Source organism: Coccinella septempunctata, chromosome 1, assembly GCF_907165205.1.
Source record: "Coccinella septempunctata chromosome 1, icCocSept1.1, whole genome shotgun sequence".
Classification (NCBI taxonomy): Eukaryota; Metazoa; Arthropoda; class Insecta; order Coleoptera; family Coccinellidae; genus Coccinella; species Coccinella septempunctata.
In genome coordinates this window covers 31,522,554-31,545,500 of record NC_058189.1, presented here as the reverse complement: position 1 = coordinate 31,545,500, position 22,947 = coordinate 31,522,554, and the positions used below count along the sequence as shown (strand labels likewise).

The 22,947-nt window shown below is 35.6% G+C and overlaps 2 protein-coding genes and 1 long non-coding RNA gene across 4 annotated transcripts; 2 read left to right on the top strand and 1 right to left on the bottom strand.

Annotated features, from left to right (window-relative positions):
- Positions 1-4,305: 4,305 nt before the first annotated feature.
- On the bottom strand, positions 4,306-5,794 carry LOC123322617. Its single transcript, XM_044910574.1, has 2 exons — positions 4,977-5,794; positions 4,306-4,616 (listed from the first exon to the last, which is right to left on the bottom strand). Exons 1-2 carry the CDS (start codon positions 5,042-5,044, stop codon positions 4,334-4,336), a joined length of 351 nt encoding a protein of 116 aa, XP_044766509.1. The 5' UTR covers positions 5,045-5,794; the 3' UTR covers positions 4,306-4,333.
- LOC123322620 lies at positions 4,504-5,398 on the top strand. The gene is made up of 2 exons (XR_006539182.1): positions 4,504-4,644; positions 4,728-5,398. It is a non-coding gene; the product is annotated as an uncharacterized LOC123322620 (long non-coding RNA).
- A 4,585-nt stretch (positions 5,795-10,379) lies between the features above and the next one.
- Positions 10,380-22,388, top strand: LOC123322615 (surfeit locus protein 1). Of its 2 annotated transcripts, XM_044910571.1 has the most exons (6): positions 10,380-10,765; positions 10,821-10,942; positions 10,992-11,189; positions 11,246-11,419; positions 21,747-21,852; positions 21,973-22,113. In XM_044910571.1, exons 1-5 carry the CDS (start codon positions 10,616-10,618, stop codon positions 21,808-21,810), a joined length of 708 nt encoding a protein of 235 aa, XP_044766506.1. In that variant the 5' UTR covers positions 10,380-10,615; the 3' UTR covers positions 21,811-21,852; positions 21,973-22,113. The 2 variants fall into 2 exon arrangements, with proteins under 2 accessions (XP_044766506.1, XP_044766505.1); XM_044910570.1 differs by lacking the exon at positions 21,747-21,852 and having other exon boundaries at positions 10,381-10,765; positions 21,973-22,388.
- The last annotated feature ends 559 nt before the right edge of the window (positions 22,389-22,947 follow it).

Sequence of the window (22,947 nt, the reverse complement as noted above, 5' to 3'; positions counted from 1 at the left end):
GATAAAATTTCCGAGAGCAGTTTTGAGAGAAAATTGGAAAAAAATCATTCCTCAAAAATTGACTCCGAATCAATTTGTGTGTCAAGAGCACTTTTGCGATGAAGATATCAAAAAGATGATGGATTCATTATAAACGAAATCGAAATTGTCATCCCTCGTGAGAAGTTGACTCTTCTGAATAAGAATATCTAACCAATAAAACTACATGGTTCAGAAGTAAATATTCTTGAAGAATTTTGTTGGCATAAAATAATATATGGTCTATATCGGTTCTCAGCTGAGTATTGGCAACAGAATCTACTCTAATACCTAAGTGATAAATCCTATATTGGTACCTTTTGTTGTCTTGATGTGTACTACTTCTCACTGCAAATTTATATAATTGTGAAGATTTCGGTAAACCAACATAGCTGCTTTCAATGAACAATGATATACAAAAGTAGGTACAATTTTTTTGATCCGTGATTTCTTTTGAATTTCATTGATTTCGACTTGTATTTTATTGCATATAATTCAGAGAACTCATATTGAATATAGATTTGAAGAAAGGTATTTGAAAAATCATCAGAAAAACGATGACACATAACCTAAAATAAAATGAATGCTGTTCATTTCAAATCATTGAATTCTATGAGAGTTCAATGTTTCAAATTGACGCTTGAATCCCCATCCCTTATCGATACACGCTGCAATCGCAGCGACACCTATCCTACGTTTCCCGTTTTCGGGGACACATTTTTAGTACATCGATCGTTCTCCTTCTCTCTACTCTCCATAATTTGATGTGTTACTCCTTTTTTCAATACCAGACGAATAATGGTTTCAATAAAATAGTTCTGAATTTTAAAAAATGAAAATATTAACACTCCCAAAACTGTGCTTCTTTTCGAATGCTCATAGAGTTCAATGACCGTAAAACCATAGATATACTAACTCAACATAATATGTAAGTTATAATTTCTATGCATGCTACGCTTGCGCGTTAGAATGATGTCAGCTTCAGAGGTTAGAAACGAAATGAAGCTACGACAAACTTTCATCAATCTTATCGACCAATTTTATATTGATCCATTATTGAAAAAATATACCATTTTATTTCGAAATTTTGTTTTCAACTTGTTGAGAAAGGATCATAGAACACATTCCAACAGAAATAAATCTTAAGAAATTCGCTAAAATATCCAAAAACAGGCGAGAAGTACGCGGCATTTTTAGTCCCAAAAGAAATGGGAATTCAGGGACCAGATCCACGCATGGATCGCGATTCAAAATTCCCGCCTAACCTCACTAATATGGTCTATATCATAGACCTATAAAACACATGTGTTTAATATGTCTATGGTCTATACACATTTGTAACATTGTTACTATGGAGGGTACCTTTGCCTTCCATAATTGTAACATTGGTAACCGAAAGTTGCAGGTTACTCTGGTGACAGATTCTGGGCCTGTTCCGATATTGCTGGTTTTACTGGGCCGCAATCGAATAACAATAGAACTCGAACGACTGGGCACTGGAATCGTCTCTGAAATACTGACAGTACTGTTCAGGAATATCGGAACAGACGGAACCGAATTGTCAGGACCGCCCACTATGGTTCTAACCAAAGATAATCTATAGCTTTGTTTTGGTTCGCACTTGAGGCGGTTCCGAATCGGTTCAAAGTAGTGGAGCAGCAATGGTGTGGGAAGCTACCCGCATGCTACGCGCGAGCTTACGCTGAATAAATAAATGTGCGAATCACAGATTACAGAGTAGTGCGACTGCTTCGAACCGTTCTGGAACCATCCTAAAAGCGAACCCAAACAGGCCTCATCTATAATCTTTGGTTCTAACCACAGAGTACAGAGTAGTGGTTCTAACCTACTCTGTAATTTGTGGTTCTAACCTAACTCCAAAGTCCAGAGACTCCTCTATGCCTAAATCTTTCATCATACGAGGAGCTAAATGCAGGAGCGACTAGAAAGAGCATTGAAATCCAACGTTGCCACATTGTGCGCAATTTTTGATTGACATTGACAGCACAGAGAGCTTGATAGACGTCAAAGTATGTAAACATAACTCATAATTTGAATATTATTTCACTTTTAACAGAGAGACTCTGCTTTTAGTTATTATAAGTACATTGCAATAGCATTATTTTTGTTTTAAAGTTGTCTTATTCCTAGTGATTCTTCCGCTAACAGTGTTAGATTAACGTTTGTAATGGTAATGAAAGTATTCAATTAATTGGGCAAGTCGCACAGTATTTTAGCAGGAAGTGCCATTATCTTGTTGGATGTGGAGGCCGAAGAAACAGGGATAGTGTTAGTTTTTTCGTATTAGTGAAGGAATTTCTCTATTTCAGCACCAGGAGCTTCACATAAATGACTTAACCCTCTAATACCCAAGTCCGCCTTGAGACTGGTTGCATATAGGTGGATAAAAAATTATTCTGCCCATGTCCGCCTTCAGTATAGGTTCATTTTGTGAGAACAGGTGTTTATGTAAATCAGTTAACTATTTGCGAAAAAAAGATGTAGATTACATAAGCTAATTTGAAACTATACGGAAATAATCATAAAAAAGGTAAAAAAACTTGGGCATTAGAGGGTTAAGGATACGACAAAAATGCTTGGACGTTATTATTAATTAAGAGCTGATATGTACTAGTAATATTTTAAAATTCATTATATTTATGCTGTTTATTTTTTCACTAGTTATATCTTGATACTGTTAATATTTTGTACCGATATTTTTATACAGTTCCCATTTATATGTATAGTGAATACACCTTTTAAATAAAACTGCACCTTTTCAAGAAAATTTATTACACATAAATTACATGAACATTATGATATATACAACGATAAGACGGCGCCGTAGGGTGAACATCTCCAGGAAAAATAAGAAAAAATCCAGCTCAATTTTTTATTTCATTACAAAATATCTTATGAAATATATTACAACAGCCACAATTTTTCGAATATTTTTGTTATTTTTTTGTATCTGCAACTTAAGCAGTACTGCTGCCCACAACATTTCCTAAAACTAGAATACATATAGTTTTCACAGAAAAAATTATAAGAATATGTTTTTCCCATAAAATTCTGAAAGATTTTTACTTTCAGCCCACTTTCCCTAATTTTTTCCAGAACTATTCAACATCAGCGAATAAAAGCATCTTGATAGAGTTAATATCCATCTTAAAATAGAAATAAACAGCTTAGAGAAAGCTAAATACTAAATTTAACTTCAGAACCAGTTAAATTGCAAGGGCACAATAACTTGCCTCTTTTGTTTTGTAGTAAATACAACCTCCTACAGTACAGGAGCAGTGCTGAAATATGCTTGGACATTCCAGACAAACCTGCTTTGTATGTCTATTTCATCTTTCCAATCTTCCGATCATCAACTATAGATAACATTCCCTCAATTTGATGGGGTTGTCCTTGCTGAGTCGATGTTTGTTGATCCCGCAATGTTTATTGTATCATTTGTAACTGCTTTCTTTCCACAAAAAATCAGATGGTTGGCATATAACACTTGCTCACCCTCTAGAATACGGGTGTTGCATGTGAATATTTGAAAATTCGAAGAACATTTTGCCAGATCTGAAAAATTTTTAAAAACAAACAGTTACTAACCTTAATCTTTTACTCCTCAAAATATAACCAAAAGATGAATAATACTTACAATACAGCCAAGAATTAACGAAAGAGCTTTCAGTTGATGAATTGGTTTGATTTTGATATTTTCAATGTATTCGGGTTCGGCTTTTGGACGGTCCGAGGATGGTTCTAGAACTGCGCAGAGGATTTTATATTAGGGCGCAACAGTTTTGAGCAATTTTGGAACAATTCTCGGACCGTCCAAAAGCCGAACAGCTTTTGATAAACAAAAACCACTAATCTTTTGTTTGGGGAACAGCTGATTATGGCGAATGCAGCGCCAATATCTTATGACATAAATGTCATTCGTGAATTTACATTTCGCACGGCATGGCAACGTTGGATTTCAATGCTCTTTCTAGTCGCTTATGCTAAATGCTCATACCCGTACCGCCGTTGCCACGTCTGTCGTCTACTTTTTAAGCCACAGAACAGAACATTTGAAAACTGTCAACTGTTCATCTCTGACAGCCTGTCAACTCATTTCACATGTCTTATTTATTTTTATTTTGTTATCAGAGACCGTTTATTATTTACATTTTTCATTAATATTCTTTGTGAAATTGTGGTAATAGTTATATCAGAAAATCTGTATTGAATAGATGACCAATGCAACACAAATAACAGGGTTGCAATCACTTACAACATGTTTTGAGCGGAACGTTAAATTAAACTGATATATCTACATATAATAACATAAGGGTCCTGTAACGTTCCTCGAACAACTGAAGAACATTAGAATCATTACTTGGAAGACTGAACCTGGTCGAAAGACCCTCTCGGTCAAAACAAAGATTTGGACCATTATAGGCCCCTCCAACCTTCTAGCCTCACAAAAATTGTGGAGGCAAGCAAAAGCGTCATTACAAGTAAAACTCCTCACTTGACGAATATTTTCGTTGTTCCAAGGTATAAAAGAGTGGTATTTAACTTCATGTAGAACTCTAGAATATTTATTTGGCAATCTGTAATAGATAAATAGATATATGAAAAGTAAGTTGATATTAAACTTTTGATATGATAACTATCATCATCATATATCAAGATTTCAGAATTAACTATAAATTTTCTTTCAGTGAATACAAAGAGTACCTAATTTATTGAAATTTTGAAAACAAATCAAGAAGTGGCGGATTTTATTCCCAGAAGATAAGCCAGATGTATGAAAGCATTCAGAGCGTAGCAGCCTACAAGTACTTTATAATTAGCCTTTTACCTAGGTTACTCTATAAAATATTTGGAACGAAATATTCGAGGAAAGTATTTCACAAAAGGGTTAGCACAGATGAATTGATGTATATTTAGAGAAGGGAATAATGACCAACCTGTAATAAAATACTGCTATGAGGATTGTGAAACTCAGGATCCATATGGAATGTGTCTGGTAGACCATTGTTCCTGGCCTTTATTTTTACAGCGTTTGTACGGGTAATAAGAGATGGAATGAATATTTTCTCAAAATGTAAATACGTAATATTATGTAATTTATTTGTATTAAATATTCTTGAAAAGATGCACTGTTTCATTGAAAAGGTGTATTCAATATAGGTATATATAAAACAGGAACACTATAGTAGTAGTAATAAACTTTATTGAAACAATGTTTCCAAGGGTTAACAACTCAGGTCTTCCTGCCCAGGAACAGTATAAAAATAAAATCAATACAAAATAGAACTAGTTAGGGTATACCCTAGTTAGAAAAACAGCATAAATATAATGAGTATAAATAAAAATATAACTAGTATAAGTCAGCTCTTCTAATAATAGCAGTTTTGTTGTCTCCTCGTCAAGTAATTTAAGTGAAGCTTCTTATGCTGAAAAACAGAAATTTCCTCCGGAATAGGAAAAAAAAACTTAACACTGTTTCCTCGGCCTCCACATCCAACAACACAACGATAAAATGGCATAATTATTCACTTCCTGCTAAAATACTGTGTGACTTTCCCAAGATATTGAATACTTTCATTACCATTACTGGCATTAATAACGCACATTTAACACTAAAGAATCACTAGGATTAACACCACCATCAAATTAAAAACAAAAATAATGCATTTCAATGTACGTATTTTAACTAAAAGTAAAATAATATTCCAAATTATGTGTTATTTTTGCCTACACAACACCTCACAATTTTATTTTGACATCTATCCATAGACCTAATAATACATTTTTTACATATTTTATTAGGTTACATATTTTATTAGGTCTATGCATCTATCTGACACTTCTGACTAGGGATGGCTAAGCGTACGCGGAACTGATACTTTGGAACAGGCCCGGCTGGTCGGACTAATGGAACTGATCCTTACTGACAATTTAATCAGGTACGAGTACCAGTCCCTTCGGTTCGGATCGCGACCCCCAGTGTCAGTTCGCTGTACGCGTACGCTCTACTTTGATTTGAATTGAGTCGAGAACGAGCAACGAAAACAGATTCTGGAGTTACGGACTGGAGGACTCGAGACAGAGAATCAGTGTTGCCAGGTGTAACATAATTATCAGATTGTAACATAATTTTTCGGAAAAATAGAGTTGACAAATAAAGTGTAACATAATCGATAATTGTAACATAATTTAGAGAGAGAGTTGAATATATTGAAAATATTCGTCATATTTTCTGTTTATCAGAACTTCCGCAACAGATATCAGTCACTTCGGCTATTGAAATTATTTTACATCTAAGGGAATTCTCTATTGCCGGGGAATCCCAGAATTAAACTACTTAGCGTCAAACATCGAACCTCCAAGTTTACTTATTTCGGCGCTGTGCGCTGCCACACCTACGGAATTTTGAGTAGATCTACGGAATTCAGACGGTACCTACGGAATCTCCTATTTTGTTCGATATTCTGCGGAATATTATGAAATTATTTTAAGAATGTATTCCTCTCTTTATTGCTGTCAAGTCGTCGAAAATATGAAATTTGTTTATCCTTTGCGTTACCCATCAGCAGGTAGTTGGAATTTTTCACAGTTTCGCCGAGTGGGCTGTGTCATAAAAACCATCTGCTAATAATGTACGCCCTTTCTACATCACTTGAGCCGTACTTTTTCTATTAAATTTAAGGCGTATTTTATTTTCGTCCTTTTTATCGTGGTAATAGGGTTTAATTTCGAAAAACATAGTTTCGCTGTACTTACGCATTTATTGAACTTTGAAGAAAATTGCATTGTTCATGGATTAGACAGAGACATCTCTGATCATTCACATAAAAATCTATAACAACATTTTTCACCTCATCATGTTAATGAAAGGTATTTGCCGGATCTGAGATAAATCCTCTTTCTGCCATCTATTGTAACATAATTTTCAGGAAAATCTGATAATTTTGGCAACCTGGTTCCATAATTTCATTTCAGTTATCTGGTAACACTGCAGAGAATGGACCAGCCGACTAGTTGTTCGACTTGTTCGAGTTCGGATTGTCGGATTATGAGTTTTGGAATAGACTAGCCAATTTCAATATGTCCGGACTAGAAACTGGACTGGAACTGATCTTTGGACTAGTTATATCTCTGGACCGGATCAGGTCGGAACTGATCCATGAAATTGTTTGGATCAGCCTTCCCTACTTCTGACAGCTGGTTAAAGTTTCAGTACCGAAGTTGACAGTTTCAGTATGAGAGGTAGACGTGGCAACGTCGGTACGGGTACGAGCATTTAGCTCCTCGTCTTTCATCATTGAACCATAGCCGTCTTTATAGTCTCTATAGACGGCTGTGATTGAACTCTATGGGAACTGGAATGGCATCGCGATACAGGCAAAATGAGGAAGAGTGAAAAGTGAAAGGGAAGATGTAGAGCAACCTTTCTCTCTCGCACGCCGTTGCTATTAGCAACGTAAACATTTCAATGTGCGGGAATGAAAGAATGAACTGAAAATATTTGAAGGTTTGATACTGATTGGAAAAATTCACTTCTTTCTCTATTTCCGAAATTGTTCAAATCTTTCAACGAGTCGTTTCGTTCTAAAAATAATTCATCATTGGTTTGTCATTCTAATCGAAATTTCTAAAAATTTTCACGAATATGCACTTTTTTTAGTGATTTATGATGTTAATCATAATTTTCTGAATTTCGAGAACGAAATTTTTAATAATCACCCTTACAGCCTTGATGAATTAATAAAATTGAAGCTTTAGAGTAATTTGACTATAAATATTAATTATTATAATCGTGAGGCAAGAATATAGGAAATGATCTGAAAAGCCCCGGATAAAGCTTTGGAATCATATGAAAAGCAGTGTCTGTCTGTCTCTGGAGCAGAGACAGAGTCTTCTCTGGTGTCAGTGCGAGAGATTTCAAATAATCCAAATAGTTCAATATATAAAAGGAACCATATCAAAAAGTAAAGAACAAAATTGCTGAAATATTTTTATCTAACATAATTGGAACAAAAATGTTACATTTGTTTAACAATTATTTCCTGGCTAGCCCTAGTGCACTCTTCATGGTCAAAATAAATCCTAGAGCGAATGTCTTTCGACAGTGAAGAAGAATGTTGGTATCATCAATTTCCAATGATTCTAAATATTCTATAGTTTCACTGAAAATTTCCTCAACATACCTCAGGGAAGAAGATCTAATTGGAGCTTTAAACCCTCTCTGGAACGGATTTCTAGAATTGAGAATGTCAAACACTCTATCAATTTCTCTAATGAATTCAACGGTAGCGGCATTATCTTTGAATTGTAAGTTCTTACATTTTTTATCAAGAAATTCAATAGCATCTGCTACCCCATTACTCATTGTTTGAGTAGCTAATCAGATATTCATAATTCTATTTTTATATTTGATATGCTGAGATGAGAGGGAATTAGCCAACCTTGGACCTTCCTCCCTTTGAACTTTTTCTAATTCCTTGACAAACTGCCAAGAAATGTTTTCTATGGGGGACTGCATTTTTTTCTGCAAACGTATTTCTACGGATAACAATTTTTCTTTCCTGTAGCTTTGGTCCAAAGTTGTAAAGTAAAAGGTTTTCGGAGAGGGAACCTAAAACAATGAAAAACATGAGGCATAATTCCTAATTATTTACTGCTTCTCTCCTTTTGTGGATTCTCAGTTCCGTAAAACTGATCAGGATGGATTGGTTTATGTGATACCAACACTTCTCAGAAAAAATATTATATTATATTATATTTATGTCCCCTGGATTATGGCATCCGTTTCCAACACAATACTGGACCATTGTTGTTATCAAATTCTTCTTATTCAAAATATTTTTTGTTACTGCGAAAACCACTTTTGTCACTCTGGGAAACACATAGACTTGAAAAACACTCACCAAAAAACTATATTCAAGCTTTGAAAAAGCACAAGAAATTCTGTTCAACAGCTAACTTGACTTGATATATAGACATTTTTCGAGTTTCTTAGGAATGTAAATCGGAAGTATATGGCTTCTAAACAATTTTTCACCACGATTTTTACTAAAATACTGACAAAAAGACATTAAACAATGTAATTTAAAATTTATCTACGAAAATGACATTTAAATTTAGGTTATAATAGTGTAAACAAAAACACGCTAGAGAGAGAAAGGTTGCTCTACATCTTCCCTTTCTCTCGGTCACACTTTTCGTCGTATTTTGCTACCTACGATATGGAGAGTAGAGAGAAGGAGAACGATCGCTGCTTTGAGACCACAGATTTTTTGTCCCCTAAAATATGTACCAATAGTAGTAGTTCATGTTTTTGCCAACAGTCGCGCTGGCCATCACGAGAGTGCGAAATTTTGTTTACACAAATCAAATTGTAGTTGGCTCGTTGGCTGAGTGAACTGTTTCCCTGGTGACAGATGATAGGAAAATTATTATTGTCGATTTTTAGAGAACAACATATGACCATGGTGAAATGTTGAAGCGTGCGCTAGTATAAGAGTGTTTTGGCATCGGAAAGAAAAGGAGAAGAGATAAAATTTCCGAGAGCATTTTTGAGAGAAAATTGGAAAAAACCTTATCTCAAGAATCAACTCCCAATCAATTTGTGTGTCAAGAGCACTTTTGCGATGAAGATATCAAAAAGATGATGGATTCATTATAAACGAAATCGAAATTGTCATCCCTCGTGAGAAGTTGACTCTTCTGAATAAGAATATTTAACCAATAAAACTACATGGTTCAGAAGTAAATATTCTTGAAGAATTTTGTTGGCATAACATAATATATGGTTTATATCGGTTCTCAGCTGAGTATTGGCAAAAGAATCTACTCTAATACCTAAGTGATAAATCTGAGACTGCTACCTTTTGTTGTCTTGATGTGTACTGCTCCTCACTACGGATTTATATAATTTTGAAGATTAGTAAACCAACTAACAGAGCTGCTTTCAATAAACAATGATAAACAAAAGTAGGTACAATTTTTTTGATCAGTGATTTCTTTTGAATTTCATTGATTTCGACTTGCATTTTATTGCATATAATTCAGAGAACTCATATTCAATATAGATTTGAAGAAAGGTATTTGAAAAATCATCAGAAAAACCACGATGACACATAACCTTAAATAAAATGAAGGCTGTTCATTTCAAATTGACGCTTGAATCCCCACTCCTTATCGATACCCGCTGTAATCGCAGCGACACCTATTTTCCCCGTTTTTGGAGACACATTTTTAGTACGGCGATCGTTCTCCTTCTCTCTACTCTCCATAACCTACGAAGCCATTCCAGTTCCCATAGAGTTCAATGTCTTTCATTATAGATCTTTAATCTTTGCAAATATTATTATTATTATTATTATTTGCAGAGACAACAGTTGTCTCTGATTATTTGCATAATTAATTTTTTCTCTGGTACCAATCGATTTCTAGTGAGGAACTGCATGTAAAAAAACTCAGGAACTAAATCACCGTCCGTAAAGTTCTACCGATTGTTCTGAATCAAATAATTACCAATATTACCATAGAGAAAGGGAAAGAGTCTCTTGTCTCTGATAATTACTTATCTAACTCAAATATGGAACCCTCTTTTCGTAGTTATCAACTATTTAATTCATTGCAAAAGTGCTGTCGACTGAAAAAAGATATTAATTCATATTCATCTTATAAACAGTTATATTGTGAAAATAAAAAAGGGAAAATTGGAACTGGAGCATGGTTATTACTGGTTAGTTAAGTGATGTACTGTAATGGTGATAAGCTTAAGTCAATTTATTTTTAAGGCAGCTCCGGCTACAGCATTAGCTTTAGGCACTTGGCAAGTTCAGCGTAAGGCTTGGAAGGAAAATTTAATAGAGCATCTGAAGGAGAAAACAAAAAGTGATCCTGTTCCTTTAAGTGAGAAGTAAGCTGTGAATTGTTCTGATTCAAAAACATTATTCATGTTCTTATAGTTTGGATCAATTGAATGAGATGGAGTTCAGACCTGTGTATGCTAGAGGACAGTTTCTACATGAGAAAGAGCTTCATATGGGCCCCAGAAGTTTGTTAATCAGGGGTGATGCTCAAGATCAGAGAGGTTTAATGTCAGAATATGGTTCTACTAATCAAGGATATCTAATAATCACTCCTTTCAAATTAGAAGGACAAAAGTAAAATTACCCAAATAAATTTTTGCTTTCTGAAAGCACTAATTTCCCAATTTCAGTAAAACTATTTTAGTCAACAGAGGATGGGTCCCAAGAAATAATAAAAACCCGGCTTCCCGTAAAGAAGGTCAGGTTGAGGATGTGGTTGATATTGTTGGTATTGTTAGGTTACAGGAAAATCGTCCAAATTTCATGCCAAAAAACGATGAATTGAAAAACCAATGGTTTTATAGGTGAGTGTTAAGTCGTCTCACAATAAAATTCCGATCTATATTGAACTTGTGTTTTACTCCACTCAATTTACATTGACAGACTGTCTCAAAACTGTTGACATCAAGAGACCTACCATTATTTTTCAAACAAATGTCTAATACAGAATGGGAAAATTATATAAATCCAACAAAAACTTAACTGTTCTCCCTGCAGTGGCAGAAGTATCAGAGAGTGGCCCTATCTTCAATATCCAATCTGCATAACTGTGCAACAGGTCGTTTATAAGAACCATTCTCTCTTTTCACTTCAACAACTCCAATTTTTCTGTTGGGGCCTGGAAAAATCTTTTCAATTTCTTAATCTGAGTTTCCGGGATTTTCTGGGAGCGTTATCATTTATAATTGTGACTACATCATATAGCTTCATCGTCCCTCCACTTCATTATTTTTGTCTAAGTCAGCAGATATTCTCTCATCCATCTCTTCCAGAACGAGTTTTTGAGTTCTTGAGCTTGTCTCCATTGTACCCACAAATCCATTTTCAGATTTGAAAGCATTTTAATAATTTCACATTATCGAGAATAATATTATTATTATTAAATATAGTTTTCACTCAACGCACAAGTCTCTCCCATGCACTGCCCATTTGGGGAGAAGCAAGTGGCATGAATTTGCATTCAATATTTCTTACTGACATTTCTCGTTTGAAATTTTTTTTATCCATATCTTTGACAGCTCTTTTCAGTTCTTCAGAAGATCCTCTAAAATGAGTTCCATTATCGGAGTAAATTTGCGGAGGTTGCCCTCTTCATGTTATATCATGTGGTATCAGTTGGAACCGAGGGGTTGAACCGGTCATGGAAATGTTGTACACCACAATTCAGACAATTTACGCAATCCCTATGATACCATATGAAACAATTCAGACAATTCCAACAATTCACACAATTCAAGAAAATTCATGGCAATTCCTGACAATTCACGGACAATTAATGAAAATTCAATAGAATTCAATACAATTCATGGCAATTCAATACAATTCATGACAATTGAGGACCCTAATATCAAAGGCGGCAATCTCCACCGTGTTCCTATTTGAGTAAAGCGCAAAAAACGGCTACGTCCATATTGTTTTATATTTAACTGCGTGCGTAGTTTCTAACGGAATAGAATACTAAACTCCATTGAATAATGAAGTTATTATGCCTAATTTCTTTTTCGTTTTCGAAAAAATGAGATAAAATGAATGGAGAATGCCGTGTTTGATACTGAATATTAGATTTTGCCGGATTTGATACCAAAGTTTCTACTGAAATGAGTTGGCATCTGAATATCAAGTGTTTTGAAGAAGATTCACGAATAGAATGATATTAATATTGAAATAATTCCCAGAAAACATGTAATCAAAAATATTTTTTTTAACATAATCATCATAATCATAAAGAGAGTATATCTTCGATAAATTCCCAGGTTTCTCCTTCTGCTGCTGATTCTTCCATGTCTGGCAATGCATTTTCTTTCTTCTGTCCTGCTTGTCCTGACTCGAAAGTTCCATTAGTTTTTTGCATAAAACTCTAGTTCTTCAATTGATCTCCAGGTAGCCCCAAAGTGTTTTGCGAGAAGTTTGTAACATCTTTAAGCTTCAACATATTGACTTGTTTCAGACCACTTTTTATGATTTAGTACACTTTTAAAGATTTGCAAAAACGAACTGAATTGACGCTCGGAATTCAGATGAATTACAAATGTCACGACATACATGTGCTGATTGGCCAGAACGGACAATGCCGGCTTTGATTCTAAGCGGGTCTTGGAGATTGCCGGGTTTGATTCTCAGACGAAGTTTCAAAGTGGTTTTTTAATGGGATATAGCCTTTCTTGACACACGCGAGCCATATGTTCAGATGCAGCGCGAAAAATTGAGAAATATTATGTATTTAACTCAATTTCGACCAAAAGTGGAGATTGCCAACTTTGATACCAGAGTCCTCAATTCATATTTCACAGTAAGTCTCAAATATACAATATCGAAGTTTTTTCACATCATACTATACCATATTCAGACTAAGGTCCGGTTTCACGAAGCTAGATCGGGGAATCAACGCTTGATTGGCGAATATAATGAAACCACATTGACATGTTCGCAATCGATTTCAACAGCAATATGAAACTGGAGAAGTGAACTGCCAGGAATTGTTGAGAATGGTCGTGAATTGACAGGAAATGTTGTTAAGTGTCGTAAATTGTCAGGAAATTTTGTGGATTGCCGTGAATAGCTAAAACTTGTCAAACAATCCACGAATTGTTTGAAAATTCTTTTGAGTTTTGTGGAATTGTTATGAATTCCAAAGATTTTTTTAATTATTAGACCATGCGCTGTCATGAAAGTTTTAGTTCTGCAATTTTCTAGTCGCAGAAATAAGTAATACGCACGAACCATATACTGGATGCATGTCCATTAGATGTATGCATATTTTTAATCCTTCTCCAAACATGGTAATCTAAGTGCGTTAAATCGGGTTGACGTGGTGGCCGCGGAACCAAAAATTTTGTTTTTACTTTAGTGAACAGTGGAAAAAATGAGATGTGTAGATGAAAATTGCGGACTTTTACTATTATTCATTATTTAATTATTTGAAAATTAGACAAATAATGAGAAATGAAAGTTACTACTAGATATACCTATTATTGGTTGAATATTTCAATAATGATGAATTACAGGCATATAGTTGATGTAATATTTTTTGATGGCTTTCAGAAGTAAAAATCATAAGACGAGATTTAAATTAAGAAGTGGAATTCATGACTGTGAGTTATAATGAATAAAGAGGTTAACGGCATGCAGACAATTATTGAATTCTGAAAAAGTACACCTCCGGGCAGGATTCGAACTAGCGGCCCTCTTGATTCCCTGCAGATGTCGCTAAATATCGACGATGCCATGGGTAATGGGTAAAAAGGTTCTTGATGATCACAAGTTAATGTTGTTCCCTTACCACCTAACAATCTCTCACCCTTGCGAACATTGAAACGTTCGCAAGGAGACACGAATACAGCCAAAGGCTGTAGGCAAAGATTATAGAGTTAGGTTCTAACTCTATAATCTTTGGCTGTAGGTTCGACTTTCGGACGGTCCGAGAATTGTTCTAGAACTGCGCAAAACTGTTGCGCCCTAGTATCGAATCCTCTGCGCAGTTCTTGAACCATTCTCGGACTATCCGAAAGCCGAACCCGAATACAGCCACTAACAAATGGATTCTGGTTCAGTACAGGTCCGCCAACGCAGAAGGAGGCCGTGAATCTGGTAGCTCGGTTGGTAAGAGCACTTGACCGGTAATCAAGAGGGTAGTGAGTTCGAATCCTGTCCGGAGGTGTATTTTTTCAGAATTTAATAATTGTCTGCATGCCGCAAACTTCTTTATTTATTGTAAAAATCATAATTCAATTTGGGTGCCCATTTCAAGTTTTCAACGACGTTTTTAATTCAAATTTGGCCTGTTTTTGTGGATATCCTGTAGAATTCTTCCGTCGATACGTGAAGTGAAAGACGTACAACATAACTTCAATAATAAGTACTGAAAATTTCATTCTTCTAGCGTGAAAGGGCAAGTAGCTCTGATCATCTTTGTGATCGTCCCGTATAGAGAATATTTTTCCAAGAGCACAAATGTCCCTGGAAAGCTTCGAAATATAAGTGAGGTGATGATCGTAATTTAAAATATGGTTTTTCTATTCAGCTATCGTTTTTGTGAAAATATGTTTTGATATGAAACTAAGTAGGGTTGCTAATTTCACACCCGTATAATGTAACAGGAATATTGAAAATTACCCGTGGTTAGTCATAAGCGAGTGCACGAAAAATACAGGATTCCAAGTTTCTAGCTTAACTGGAATTTCAGGAGAAAAAATAAAAACTGAATTTTAGCCACCACCTTTTAGGAGTGATATCTCGCAAAGGGGTAGGCTGAGGAAATTTTGTTACAGGAAAGACCCATCTTAATTTCATACGAGCCATCACCTCCTGAATTTTGTCGCATGAATTCGGGAACGCCCTGTATATTTCACATATTCCAGAATTCAACGACATCTCGGATAACCCACTGAAAATGAATTGCGTGAAAATATCTTCTGTAGTTTTTCGTATGATTTTGGGTGAGATTAAGAAAGAATGACCCTGTATACTAGGTGTGCCCATATAAATGAATAGATGCCACTCGATTTCTAAGACTAGAAAGTTACACAACTAAAAATTACATGTCAGCGGATGCATAATAATTCAAAACAATTCGTTAAAATTCATGACAATTCACAACAATTCCTGACAATTCACGACAATTCTCAACATTTCCTGGCAATTCACTACAATTCATAACAATTCATGACAATTCATGGCAATTCAAAACAATTCCTACAATTGATACACCACAAATCACGTCCGGTTCACCCCTCGGTTGAAACGGTTGTTAATTAGGTGGTTCTGATTGTATATTAGGTGAATTATCGTGATTCTCATTCTGACTGTGCTTCTTCTGTACATTCTAGTCATAGAATAGAAGAGAATAGAAATATATTTTCCACTGACTGTGTGTGGGAAATTGTCAACATACTTCATAATATATACAGTCAATATTCAATTACAAAATTATATAGACAAACATTGACATTCATTCACCTAACCTAACCTAACATGATTTTTTCATACGGAAAGCCCTAGAGCCCTAGCTATAACGATTAAAATGAACCACGACTATTCTGTAGACGATGGATAGCATGTTCCTCATATTTTTTCGAATGATTAAAACAGCTGGCCAATAAAATTGATAGAGAAATGTATTAGATTTACTCAGAAAAATTTCTATTTCTTTCTGACAGCCCTAGAGCTCTAACTTCAAGGATCAAAACGAACTGGTATTCTGTCTATGATCGAGATTATGTTTCTGATCTTTCTTTTGAAAATTTAAAATGGCCAAGAAAATTCATATCCCAATGCATCCATTCCATCAATTTTCTTGGATAGCCATTTTAAATTTTGGAAAAAAAAGAGGAACATGCGCTCCACCGTAAAAAAAAAATCGGTTCATTTTCATCGTTGGAGGTGGTTTTCTGAGTACAGTCTGGTACACTCCTTTATCCACCAATTTTCTTGGCGGGCCATTTTGAACTTGAAAAATGAGGAATATGCGTTTCATTGTAGGCTGAATAGTTCATTTTGATCCTCGGAGCTCTAGTATGAACAAAGAATTATGTTAGTATATAGTACAATTGATGAAAAATTGTTCCTTGGGGTACATAGAACTCATCCTGTGATTTTCATCTGTAGAGGATGGTTCCTTCGCTACTTTCCCAACAAATAAGATTTATGGGGGTGGCGGTGATTTTCACCCCTTAGCCCTTCCGAATTCAAGGTAATTGATAAAAAATTGTTCCTTGGGGTACATAGAACTCATCCTGTGACTTTCATCTGTAGAGGATGGTTCTTTCGATAATTTTCCAACAAATATGATTAATGGGGGTGGTGGTGATTTTCACGCCTCAGCCCCTTCCGAATTCAATGAAATTGACAAAAAATTGTTCCTTGCGGTACAAAGAACTCATCCTGTGATTTTCATCTGTAGACGACGGCTCCTTCGACATTTTCCCAACAAATATGATTTATGGGGGTGGCGGTGATTTTCCACCCTCAGCCCCTTCCGAATTCAATGAAGTTGATAAAAAATTGTTCCTTGGGGTACATAGAACTCATCCTGTGATTTTCATCTGTAGAGGACGGTTCCTTCGATATTTTCCCAACTAATATAATTTATGGGGGTGGCGGTCATTTTCCACTCTCAGCCCCTTCCGAATTCAATGAAGTTGATAAAAAATTGTTCCTCGGGGTACATAGAACTCATCCTGTGATTTTCATCTGTAGAGTATGGTTCCTTCGATATTTTCCCAACAAATATGATTTATGGGGGTGGCGGTGATTTTCCACCCTCAGCCCCTTCCGAATTCAATGAAATTGACAAAAAATTGTTCCTTGGGGTACATAGAACTCATCCTGTGATTTTCATCTGTAGTCGACGGTTCCTTCGATATTTTCCCAACAAATATGATTTATGGGGGTGTCGGTGATTTTCCACCCTCAGCCCCTTCCGAATTCAATGAAATTGATAAAAAATTGTTCCATGGGGTACATAGAACTCATCCTGTGACTTTCATCTGTAGAGGATGGTTCCTTCGATAATTTTCCAACAAATATGATTAATGGGGGTGGTGGTGATTTTCACCCCTCAGCCCCTTCCGAATTCAATGAAATTGATGAAAAATTGTTCCTTGGGGTACATAGAACTCATCTTGTGATTTTCATCTGTAGAGGTTCCTTCTATATTTTCCCAACAAATATGATTTATGGGGGTGGCGGTGATTTTCACCCCTTAGCCCCATTCAAATGCAATGAAATTGTATGAATTTGTTTCTGTTGTTATTATTAATATTCTCTCTTATTTTCTTATTTTCATCTGTAGAGGTTTTTTACTTCGATGGTTTTCGGAAGAAACCAGATAGTATGTTTTTGTTGAACTTAACCTAGAACATCTAGTCTAGACATAACCGAGTTTTCAGAGAAAAGCTAAAGTATATCTAATGTTTTAAAAAAGTTTTCTTTAACGATGAGTTCACAATTTACTTGTTCCTCTTTTATTTATATCAAAGAATATGATTGTTAATTTTCTGTAGATTTCAGATTTCACATGTTATGTTATCGTCTTGTATTTTCGTCATTTACATCTTATTTCAGTTGACCTGATGATGGCCTAGTGCCGAAATCGATCGTTACAGAATATATAATTATATTAAAAATAAGTGCGTCTGCCTTTCCAAATAATACTTTCGTATCATATCATCTACGTAGAGTAGTAGTTGTATATATTCCGAAAAACTGAATTCTGTAGATATCGAATTGATCCAAGTAAGCGGCGAAATATGAAAATGACACTTTCAGCATTGAAGTTTTGGGGTGATGTTGAGATGATTTCTGAGGTGCTTTTTCGACGCATTCAACATCATGTTAGGGGGGAGGGGAAAAAGGAAAAAAACGACATGCTGTTCACTTGAAATTTTTGTTCGTTTATCCTTTTTATAGTTATAACCCCTGGAGTTCAAAATTCTGAAAAGTTATGTACGTCCTCCGTTATGTTCCAAATAATTTCTCGCAAAATTAAGTAGGGTGTTCATTTTTCAAATTATAATGATAATAATTCCAAATTTGTCGTTGCAATTTTTTTCTTAAAACAAAATCTTCAACAGTTACCATTTTGTGATTGTCATTCAGCTAAAATGTGTCTTTTAGATCCATATTAAACACAATAATAAAAATACCTGGGACGACGAGAATGGTACGCAAGTACAGGGTGGGCAAAATTGGTGATACCTGAATTACAACTTCTTCAACCCAACGAGATAGAGGAAAATGCATGGCACTTTACGGTCGTCTTTATTCGAGAAACTAATAATGCCATCAACTGCATTCCTCTATCTTCTTTTGTTTTCGAGTTAAAGGTCAAAATTAAAATTTCAAATTTGATAATTATCTCCGTTTCTGTTCAAGCTAGGATGTGGAAATGAAAATATTATACAGACCCTTTTTTGATAGCAATCCAGTGGAGCCACTATGATTTTTTCCAACAGATATATTTGCTGAGCTATAGCATAAAGATATATTTTTTTTATGAAAATAGTAGTTTAAAATGACTTACAAAGACTGAGAGTGATGTATAGTATATTTCTGAAATGGTAAAAAAATGGCGGTTATTTCTGGGTCATTTTAAATGACTGTTTCCATAAGAAAAAATACAACTTATATTATACCTCAGCCAATATACCTGTTGGATAAAAATCATAGTACGCCACTGGATTGCTATCACAAAAGTGTCTGTATAATGTTTTTATTTCATCATCCTAGCACAAACAGGAACAGAGGTAATGACCAAAGTTGAAATCACCCAAATTTCAATTTTGGCCTATAACTCGAAACAAAAAAAATAGAGGAATGCAGTTGATGGCATTATTAGTTTCTCGAAAAAAGAAGACATGAATGGTACATTCATTTCTCTATCCCGTTGGGTTAAAAAGTTGAAGTTCAGGTATCACCAATGTTGCCCATCCTGTACATGGGAAATGCGGAGGAACACCATCTACTCCGACAAGAAGTGCTGTTAGATCAGGAATCCGACAACAAGAAGCCGATCCACGTCAGGAAGCCGAGAAGCAGCTCGTACTTCACCACCACCATGAGCCGGAAAACCCGGCAAGGCTCTAACAGAGCTTAATCCTTTTGATATCTGAGATATCTGGGATAAGTTAATGTTCCTCTGGAGAGCCGCAAGGCTAAAGTTATATTAATAATGACATCAGGAGGCCGAGGAGCGGCCCGGATCCGACCGCCATCATGAGCCCGAAAATCAGGAAACGGCTCCAACAGAGCTTAATCCTTTTTGATACCTGAGATATCTGGGATAAGTGAATGTTCCTTTGTAGATGAGTGTGAAAGCGCTGAGGTCATAATAATAATAATTTTATTCACCCTTTAAGACAGAATACATTTGTATAGGACGTTACCAAACCCAAAATATAAGAAAATCCAGTAAATTAAACTAAATGAGTTAGGTGAACAGAAAAAAATGCACATTAATTTATGACCATGTCAAAATACTATTGCTTGTTATAAAAGCAATTCTCGAGCAGAATAAGGCTTTAATTTTATTTTAGAATCTTCTGTACTTCAAAACCTTCAATCTATCGGATAGATGGTTGAAAAATTTGATGCCACTGTCCCTTTATGTGCCGTGTGTCATATTGGTGGAACATTTACTTACCGAGAGTATATTCCTACGAGTGTACCACAGGCGGGCAAGAGTATTTATACTTAGGTCGTGCCACAAACGTACATTTTCTTCCTCGGACTATGCTCTCTGAGCTACTCTCGGAATAAGTTTGTGGAAAACGAATGATTTTATTCTGTCTGAAAGAGGATCTTCATGACTCCGGGTTTCGAGTTTAAAATCAAACGGATTATCTCTTCTGTGCAACAATAACATCAATACTAAATGGCGTATCTCCCCAAAGTAAAACTTTATAGTTGAGGTGATTGTACAAAAGTACGTAGGTACTATTGAGTTTTTATCAAACATAATGGACATGAACATTCCAGCTAAGATTCTTATGAATATGAAGGCCAAGAAACCTTACAGAATCAGAAGGTTTCGAATCACTGGATATGTGCCGTCTCCTGAACAGAGGTTGGCAAATTTAACTGTTGATGCTGCTGCTCGAAATAGTTCAGTAGATGTTTTGCCAGACCATGCTCTCAAATTCTTCAACCAGGAGTCTGTTCTACGTCTAGGGCCCCTCTTGCTGTTGATTTTACCCTGTATTATCAGTTGCAGCATGTCATATCTGTTTAGGCGCAGATATGTCCGAAATACTCAAATTTCCTTTTTTGATGGGGTACAAAAGTTCCATATCATTCTGCGAAGTACCTCCTCATTACTATCTTGTCAATCCAAGATATCCGAAGCATGCGGAGATATGTCCACATCTCGAAGGCGTTGATCTTTTTGAACAGTGTTTGCGTCAGCCTCCACCCTTCCATCCCATAAAAAACTACCGTATAAAAAACGTACCAACGGAGAATTCGCTTTCTGGGATCTATGTTACTGCTCTTGTCACAAAGAAATTATTTCATTTTCATAAAGGTGCCTCTGGCATTTGATTTCCTACTCTTGTCTCCAATCGTCAGTGATGATTGTACCCAGCGAATGGAACTTCTGTATTTCTTAATTTTCAATCTTTATTGATGTTTGCGTTGGTAGCCCCCGTTCAATCACCATGTATTTTGTCTATTTTTTATCTTTTTTTAAAAAAAATATGACGATTACTATTAATAAGATAAGAATGAGCGGATGTCAATTCTGAATAGCATTTCCTAATACTCTTTGTCAGATCGGCATTTATGCAACCTCAACAAAAAAGATTAATATCAATTAAGACACACACTATACACTAACTAGTGTCTATACTGTGATTGAGGGTACGTACGTACCGAAGATGCATGGATGAGCGCGGTGGAGGACGCGGTCGCGATCGTTGTCAAAACAAACCTTCATATTCTAATGAGACCGTACATACCAAGGATATTTCACCCGTTCACCCTCGCCGCTTATCATCGCGGTTTACTGCGATGTCGATCGCAGAACAAAATAGTTTGATTTTATATGGCGATCGAGCTGTTGCAGCGAGGTACCTTGCACGCTTATTGGCGCTCTTCAAATCACGTAACATTCACCAGGGTAACGTATTTATTTTTCAGTTCGTTTGTGAGCTTTGACCGAAAGGAAAGCATCTTCGACATGTATTGCCAGACGTCGATGTAAACCACGACCGCGATCTCGAACTCCACCATCCATGCATCTTCGGTATGTTCGTACCCTAAGATTAGTTGTGCCAACGCCATTTGTACATAAACGTTTCAATAGTGCCAACCTTACTGCGTTCTAGTTACATTTCAAATTTTTTCATTGTATATCTTTTTCCAGAGATATTGAATCCATGGCAAAAATCACAGGATCGGAACCAATATTCTTAGATTTGACAGATGACATACATATTCCTGGAGGTCCTGTAGGAGGTCAAACAAGAGTGAATTTAAGAAACGAACACCTGTCTTATATTCTTACCTGGTATGGTTTAGCAGCAGCTACCGGTGTTTTATGGTACATGAAATTTGTTAAAAATGTTTCATTTAAGTGATAGGCATTTTTTTTATATCAAGGATATTAGGTATCGTGAAATAAAATATTTTTGGATTCGGTTGGATCATCGTTTTTTCAAATATCGAATTGATGAAATATTTGTGGTTGTAAAATTCATCTGATAAATCATTCTTGTCAGAAAATTAATTTTACCTATAAAAAAGATTTTGCTGAAAATAAACAAAAATGACAAAACATAATTATTATTATTGATACATTAATTACTGATATTATTAGTGAGCCATTCAGATGCTGGATATGAGGGTAGCATTGGTGAATATGTTCGCTGCATTCATTTCGTATGAATGAGGTAACTAAATGTGGGAAGCATAATCACAGAGGTAGGAAAAGTTGCTTTACCTCCATGAGCATAATAAACAAAGAAGAAACATTTTTCTCATGAACGGAAAATCAGTTTGGGAGAATATTAGATATTGTCAGTGACACACAAAAGACAACTAAATTGGTAACAAAAATAGAAGCTACTGGATAAGGTTTTCAAGGCGGAAACACAGTATTGAAACGCGACGCGAGTTGACGCGTCTGGAACGGGTGAATTATACGCGCGTGGCGTCGCGTGTTCTGGTCTATAGAAAACAATACATTTGATTCGACTCAACACGCATCACGTTTCATCGGGTCGCGTTTTAATAATGCGTTTCCGCCTTTAGAGTTATAATAACCCAACTTATTATAAAACTATATCTTGGACTAAAAAATACGCCAGTTCAAACAGTTAAGAATTAATTCGGCCACCGA